The sequence below is a fragment of the Rhea pennata genome, chromosome 7, assembly GCF_028389875.1.
Source record: "Rhea pennata isolate bPtePen1 chromosome 7, bPtePen1.pri, whole genome shotgun sequence".
Classification (NCBI taxonomy): domain Eukaryota; kingdom Metazoa; phylum Chordata; class Aves; order Rheiformes; family Rheidae; genus Rhea; species Rhea pennata.
In genome coordinates, this window is record NC_084669.1 from 18,372,573 (window position 1) to 18,380,993 (window position 8,421).

Below are 8,421 nucleotides of genomic sequence, written 5' to 3' on the forward strand. Positions count from 1 at the left end.
CGGCCGGCCCCAACGGTCACGTCGCGGGGCGGGGCCCTGCGGCTCCGCTCCTCCCGCTGCCGCTTCTCGCCTCGCCCGTGAGATGGGAGCTCCCCCTCCCGAGGCGCGCTAAGTCTCGCCGGCACCTGGTGCTCCGCAGACCCCGGTCTCCAGCAGGGCTCCCTGGGGAGGCGGCAGCGGCCGGCCACGCTGCGCCCCTCACAGGGAGCGCGGGAGGCAGCGCGCCCCGAGAGGGCGCCGCGGTGGAGCTGTCAGGGCGCTCTGCCCTGCCCCCAGCGGGGGCCTTTGGCTCCTGCCCGGCTTTCGGGCAGGTATCTGCAAGGGGGCGAAAAGCGGAAACCCCGCAGCTATTTACAATCGCTGCCCCGGCTCGGGGGCTTTCACGCCGCGGCGTGGCGCGCTGCTGTGCCCGCCTCGGGCGAGGGGAGGGAGCCGGGCGGCGCGGGGCGGCGGCGCCGCATGCGCAGGAAGCCAGGTGCCCGCCGGCTGCGAGGAGCCGGTAACATCGCACGCAGCCGCGCGTCCTCATGGTGCTGTGTCAGCGCGGCGAGGCTGCTGCCGCCGCCGTCTCGGCTGCCGGCGGGAAGAAGCCGGAGGTGCCGCTGAGCCAAGAGGACGATGCGGAGCCGGGGCAGCTGCAGCTGTGCTCGGCGCCCGGCGTGGAGGCGGCGGGCGCTGAGGAAACCCGCGTTTGTGGCTGCTGCTCGGGTTTGTCCTGGCCGCGCTGCTGCAACGCACCCGGTGAGGAGGGGGAGTTTGGCAAGGGGGGCAGGGAGGCAGTGCCCTCCCGGCTGGGGCTCCCCGCCCCCGGGGTGACATTGCCGGCGGGGCGGAGGAAGAGGAAGCGGCCCCGAAGGCACCCGCGCTCCTCGCACGCGGTGACGGGCACGGAGCGCAGCCGCGCTGCCGCAGGGGGCGCCAGGCACCTGGGCTGCCCGCGGCAGGCTGCGGCCGTCCCGGGGTGGCGGCTCGCCGCACCTGCCGCGGGGGGGAGACCCGCGGCGTCCGTGCCAGGGCGCTGGGCCTCGCCCGTGCGGATCGCCTCCTGCCGCCGCCTCGCCCAGCGCGCCGGCGAGCTGCAGGCAGGACCTCCGCCGGCCTGCGGCTGGGGGTTTTCCCGGGGCTTTTGCGGCTTCCTGCTCGCTTCCGTCGCTGGGGAAAAACGCCGGCGCCCCGGGGAAGGGCCGAGCGCTGCGAGCCGCTCCCGCGGCGCTCGGTGCTTTCTGAGAGGGGTGGCAGCAGCGTGCTGACAGTAGGGGGTGGTGGGACGCCGTATACCCCACGTGTGACTTCCGTGGTAATTTTTTCTTACCTCTGTGTGAGCATACTCTGCAGTCTTAATCTGCGTGTTTCACCCTGACACTTGATTATTTTGAATTGGTGAGGCTATTAACTTACAGAGAAGTATGCTGCCATGTGTTTGCATAAGCTTAATGTGACTTTAATTGATGTGCTCTGAAAATACTTGACTTTCGAAGTTGTGCTCTGAAGTACTGTAAAATGCAAAATTTTAAAATTTTAACTGAACTTATTGAAAATGTGTTTCTCATGTAAATATGGAATATAATTGATACTTCAGCAGAGAATGGAAAAAAACATAGCAGTTTTTGGTAAATAAGTGACCTGTAGAGAGCCCAAAAGAGAGTGTTAATTTCACTGGTAAAGAGCACTAGTATCACTTTTGAGTCAAAGCTTGGAAAAAAAAAAACCCAGCAGTATTTGAAACCCTGTGGAATTTGCGGGTATTCACCTCTATTATTTTTATTTATTTATTTTTAGCAGTCTGCTTGGCTAAATGTTAGTTGAGTCAGTGGCTACGCTGTATAAATCATGCCCACGTCTTGACCACATGACCATAGTTACTTCATCCACACCCTGGTGTGCTTCTTAAGGTGTTAAGAACAAATGACTTTTTCCTGGCTTTCTTGAAGGTTTGGGAGAATTACCTCACTGACCTCTTTCCCCATATGCAGTACCCTTCTGCCTCTGCTACTCTTCTCAAGTTTCATGCACATGAGAAGTGTTAGTTTTCTTTTTTCCCAATGTATTTATATTTTAAGTATAAAAACTCTTCATAGGAGAACATGATATTAAAATGCAGATAAAAAGGATTTACACATGGCGGGGCAGTAGGATGTATTTGACTAGGACTTAAGAGATGTAAGATTGAAAACCTTATATATAGAGGTGGCCAGATAATAAATTCGGAAAATCAAAGATCTGTGGAAATACTTCTTTTTCCTCAAATCTAGTAGCCAGTCATGAAAGACTGTGTACTTCGACTTTTTTTATTTTTAGACTGTAGTTCTGCTTTGTTTTTTAAATACCAAAAACATAAGTTTTTAAGCATCTTGATGGTAATGGGTTAGTTTGGAGGCTTAATGCTTAGCTGGGTGAGAATGTTATCTTAACCTAACTTTTTCTTAATATATACTTTGAAATAAGTATTCTTGAACTGTAATTCTTGTTTTTGGTGGAAGAACTTGTACCATTTTATTTTTAAAAGGAAATACGTGCTTTTAAAAGGAGTATGTGCTTTGGCAATATGAGATGTTGATGGCTTAAATTCTAGTGTTACAAGATAGTTTTTCTGATATGCTTGATATATTAGGTAGTTTACAAAAGTATGAGTGCATTTTTTTTTTGTTCCTTCAAATACGAAGCCTCTGGGTGTAACATCCTTTTAGCTTAGTTTGATTTAATTTGATTAATTTTTTCCATTTCAACACTTGTGTTATTTAGATTACTGCAGAAGGAAGCCAATCAGACATGCTATCATGGCTGAAATAAAACTTAATAGTTCTGTTTGTTCAGTGTTCTTCCATAAGCCAGCCTGTGTTTGAATTTCCCCTTTCACTTATAGGCCACTCTGATTCCTCTTGATTTAATATTAGAGACATTATTGATGTTGTATTTCTTTCTTTTTAAGTCCACTATGTTTCACACTTGGTAGATGTCCCAGACCAGTGCTGGTTAGGGGCAATTTTAATAGTTGCTTGTAGGTAAGTGGCTGTTGCTAAATAGAAATATTTCTATCTAGTAGAAATTTCCATTCATTTTCAGCAGTAGGAGTTCTGAAACTATTTTGCCTTCTAGAAACTTTAAATTCAGGTTGCAGTTAAGCCTACTGTGTTCAGAACAAATAAAGCTGGAACCAGTGTGACACAAGGACCAACCCACTGTCTCAGCTCTAAGATAGCAAGAAGCAATTTCTCAGCCTTAAATGCTGATCTCTGGGAGGATCAAAAAGGCTGTGACAAGGTTTGTTAATTAAAAAAAAAAAAAAAAAAAAAAAACAACAAAAAAAAAACACCCTGCCTCAAAACCGTATTGAGTTGCTAAGCAACTCTGAGCAGTGCCCCGCTGATTATGCTGTAGAGGATCTGTAAAGCTCACTGGCTCCCACACAGTGTAACATGAGGCATCTTTTATCAAAACACTGCTTCAGGAACATGGAGTTCTTGCTCCTGTCTTTAGAGGGTGTAGTAGAAGAAAGAGTAACCCCCAGTATTTTATGCATGCAGGAAAAAAAAAAGATGGTGAGGTAGTAGCCTGCTCTGCTCCTCAGGTGGGTTCTGTTTTCTATGGTGTTCCCCTCTAGTTTGAGTGAAAATACTATTAATCTTCAGCAGGGAAGTTCTTAAAAAGACTGCTTTCTTTGGAGACAGTGGTGAGGTCAGCAACAGTTCACCCTCTGTGCTTTCATTTTTTCATAGTTGAGGGTGGAAAAGATGGGTGGAACTAGGAAGGGTATGTCACTGAAGAGTGCCTGAGGGCATGAGGAAGCTTAGGAACTGACCTCAGGAAGAGAGTCTGATAGATGAGTGTAAACTAAGGGGAAATGTAGGTCTTCATGGAACTTTTAGGAGTATCAGTGCTTTAGAGCAAGTAAATGATGTTTTAAAAACTAAGCACTTACTAGATTTTCAATCAGAAGATTTTTTGATGCTCATTAGAAGAAGGTATTTATATTCTTAGAGCAAGATAAAAATGTTTCATAAAACTTGTTTAGCCCAGGTGAAATTTAGGGTGTTTTGTTATACCTGATGTTTATCTTAAAGCTAATGTGAGGTGCTTTCACTGTTTTTACAAATTTGTGTATATGTGCACCCACAGGAGAAAGGGAACTAAATTGTTGCTTAGGAACTTTGTCTTGCTAAATAATCAAATGATTTCCAGACAATAAGTTTCAGTGTTTCATAATTATTTCATGGACCCTTTTTTGCAGTCAGTTATATGTACTGGTCCTTGGGTGGTAAGCAAATTGATATAACACATCTTATTAGTGAATCTCTCAGACGAGTGTGTGATGACTCCAAGAAGTAAAGCCTACTAACTGTTGTAGAACTGAGAAGTGTGGGGGATAATTTTGCATCAGAAGTGTTTGATTTTAGTTTTATCTCCTGTTTAAGGGGGAAAAAAAGGAGACCAGTGACAGTCAATGAAACGTATTCTTAAGGTATATCTGATAAATATAGTATTTGCGTTTAGTTTTTTACTTTCCTCTTCCTCTACCCTGAAAATAGCTATAAATTCTTAAAGCACTACGGTAGATGAAGCCATCTGAGAAATCTGGTAGGTAGGTAGATAGGTCATTATTAACTGGAGGGCTTTTTTTCTTCTGTTGCAGGAACAAAGAAGAAAGCCACCTGTCCAGGACTTGGTCTGTTTTATACTGTACTGTCTGCCTTCTTTTTCTCGGTGACCGCTTTACTTCTAAAAAAAATAGAAGATGTGCATGCTGTGGAAGTGAGTGCATTTCGATGTGTTTTCCAAATGGCATTTGTTCTTCCTGGTTTAATATACTACAAGTAAGTATAGCAAATGTTTGAATTATGAGTTATTTCATAAAAATATATCCAGAATTATCACTCAGATTGGAATTCAAATCACATTGCAATATTAATTCAGACTTTAATTGAATAAATTGCATTGTTTTGGAGCAGCATCTACTATCTGACTAGACTAGTTGATAGTTTCTCAGTACAATTCAGCAAACTGAAAATCTTTAGAACTTCCACAGTTCAGAGTCAACAGGGATTATATCAGATGTATTGATCTTTCATGGAGTGTTGTTCTTTTAAAAAATGTAATTTGTATATATTCTTCGGTTATTTTGCAAGCACAAATCTAATGCCTAGAAGAATGACTTTGAACGTGATTGAGGATTATGGGAATGAAAGGTCTGTGTGATCAGACAGTTTGAAATATTTTGACATGTGAAATGGAAAGTTTCTTATTTTGAAAGTCTATGCAGTTAAATGTAATTGAATGTTGATCACAAAATAAGCAAGATGGTGACATTAATGTGTCTTTTTTTTCCCCCCCTTCTTCTCTCAATTTTCAGAACAGGGTTTTTGGGACCAAAAGGTAAAAGAATCTTTCTTTTCTTCCGAGGATTCTTTGGCTCTAGTGCAATGGTTCTTCTCTACTATGCTTTCCAAGTAATGCCTCTAGCTGATGTCACTGTTCTAACTTTTAGCAGTCCTGTTTTCACATCATTGCTGGCTTGGATCTTTCTCAAAGAGAAATACAGTATTTGGGATCTTCTGTTTACCCTCTTTGCAATCGCTGGAGTGGTCCTTATTGCCAGACCACCATTTCTTTTTGGGTCGAGCGTTACAGGGATTGAAGGAGATTACACAGATCATCTTAAAGGAACTATAGCAGCAATTGCAAGTGCAGTATCTGCAGCTTTGACTTTTGTTATACTACGAAAGGTGGGAAAATCTGTGCATTATTTTTTATCCATTTGGTATTATGCAGTAATTGGTTTAACTGGATGTGTTATAACATTGTCTCTTACGAACGAATGGAGTTTACCACATTGTGGTAAAGATAGAGTTCTTCTAATATTAATAGCTGTTCTAGGGTTAGGGGGTCAGATATTTCTCACAAAAGCATTACAGATAGAGAAGGCTGGACCTGTTGCCATAATGAAAACGATGGATGTGGTGTTTGCTTTCATTTTACAGATTCTTTTTCTTAATCACTTACCAACTTGGTGGACTGTGGGTGGTGCCCTTTGTGTAATAGCTAGCAGTTCTGGAACTGCCATTCGTAAGTGGCAACAAAGCTCGAAAAAAGCTAAAGAAAATGAAATCTAATAATTCAGACACTATTTCATTACAGAAACATAAATCTTGAGAAACACAGTATTTAAAATACTTCATTTATCAAATTACAGTATCCAGTTTATCCCAATAAAAGTTGATTTTTTTTTTCTTTTTAAAGCAAAATCAAAGTTGTCTAGACAGCTGATTGGGTATATACCTTTTTGTCTCTTATTTAGACATGCAAGTATGAGAAACAGGAATTTCTTTAAAAGTTGCTTGCCTCCCATCTAAAGTGGATGATAGTTATTGGGCAGACAGTTTTATTTTCCTTTAATTTTTAATCGTTCTGATTTTTCCACTTAAACCCCGTCTCCTGAGAAGTGGGAATCAAGGTCTAACAGGCTATTCTGGTATTCTGTGCTTGATTTCCAGGGGGATTGCAGTACCAAAAAAATTAGACTACAGTAAAGAATTACAGCCCAATAAACATTCAACTTTTGTAGGACAGATAAAGCTTATCATTGCTGTAATGTAATGTTCCCAGTAAATGTTTCTTTGGTTGCTACAGTCTTGGTGATGAGGGACAGTAGTTATTTGTATACCACTTGTAAATTAGCTGTTCCTTATGGTATGTTACACTGTAGCTGCACTCTTCTTTAGTCTATGCAAAAGATTTTTTAAATTATTTAATATAAATTAATTTAAATGCTGCTTATGACTGCTTTGTTCAAAGTTTTCGTACAAAAATTTCTTTATGAGACCAAGTTTAAGTTCTCTTGACCTTACTTAGGTAAATGCTTTATTGTAAACCATCCTGTTTCCTGAGAATGTACTGGAGAGCCCAGACTAATTGCATTTTCATGGAAATTCTGAGTTAGCCAAGGTTATAGTAGAGAGACTAAAGAATGGGAGAGCGGAGTTAGGCATACCTGACTCATGATATGGAGGCATGCACACTATATCAGGTGGGGCTAGTTTGCAGCTTCAGCCCCACTTCTGCTGCTGCTGCTAAATCTGCAGCTAGCCTCTTGCATGGTTTCTTATTTTGATAGACTGTATCTTAATAACAACAAACACTAAGGAAAAACTGAGTCCTGCTGTTGATGTTCCCCTCATGTTTGAGGAGGAATGTATTTTCAGTGTCGTGTGGGGTAATTTTCCCGAGTGGATTCTTCCATACTTTTGGGTCTTATCTCAGTAGTGTTTAAAGAATGATTTAACTTGTATCTTAATTTGGCCCTTTACTTTGTATCATGAGGTTCTCTTTAGTCATTTACACTTGCTCCAGTACTTTCTTAAAGGAGCGTAATGTCATATTCTCCATACTTCATACGCTACTTCTGATGATTTTGGAAAAGAAAATACCTATTATTTTGATTTACAGATGTCTAGTCACATAACTTCTTTTGCCAGTAAGCACTGCAACCCACCAACAGGGTAGATCTAGTGTAGTTGATTCCTGAAGGATTGGAACCTGTATAGTGCTTTGAGATGCATCTAGATGGTAGGAGCTGTTTTTGTGCAAGATTCTGTTTTTAAATGTATGTAGATTCACAATGTTGGTTTAGGGACACAAACAGGTTATGTTTCTGTGACAGAAGCAGTTCCTGTCTATAGCTGTCCATTCTCTGCTTCTCCTCAAAGCTGATGTTCAGCTATTCCCAGCATGGTCCAGAATGATTTGAAACTGCTTCCACATCTCTTTGCAGCGCAGTGTAATACTGAAATTCCAGCTTGGCACCTGTTTCTATTAATTCTTGGTGTTGTAAACTGGGACTGTTTCTTCTATTGCTCAGTCATTCTTGCATTGAGCAACAGCTCCCAGGAGAGGGAAGGACACATTATTTACTGCTTCTGCCCAAGTTTAATATGACTGTGTTTGAACTGACACTCATATAAAGGTACAGTCCCACAGCAGGTCATATTGATGTTTATTTGGCTTGTTAGCTGGTCTTGGTCCATCCCCTTGTGCTAGTGCTTGTCTGATTATGTGGTGAGCTGGTCCTAGGAGCTGATCTAGCTAAAAAACCTTTTTCTATGACTCTTGGAGGTAGCAAAAACAGAGTAACCTGAGCTTGATGACAGTGTCAAAGTATTAAGAAGGGGAATTAGATAATAATTAAAATTATAATTTATGGATGCTGTTCCATCAGTACGAAATAAAAATAATGTGCAAGTTTTTGTTGAAAAAATCTAAGTCACATATGATTGCAATGGTTATAAGTCTTGCTTACACTTACAAAAATACAGACTATGGAAAAAAGGACTTTTTTTGGCACTAGATATGTATGCAAGTGCAAAAAGTAAGCAGACCTGAAACCAATAACTTGGTGCTGAAATTGGAAACTTAAAAATTTTTTTTGCT

General features: G+C 42.2%; 1 protein-coding gene across 1 annotated transcript; it reads left to right on the top strand.

Annotated features, from left to right (window-relative positions):
- Window positions 1-503: 503 nt before the first annotated feature.
- Window positions 504-6,107, top strand: SLC35G1 (solute carrier family 35 member G1; the record flags this gene model as incomplete). The annotated part of the gene is made up of 3 exons (XM_062580434.1): window positions 504-741; window positions 4,631-4,811; window positions 5,348-6,107. Coding segments are annotated over 3 exons (1,179 nt in total), but the record flags the coding sequence as incomplete, so codon positions are not given.
- Between the last annotated feature and the right edge of the window lie 2,314 nt (window positions 6,108-8,421).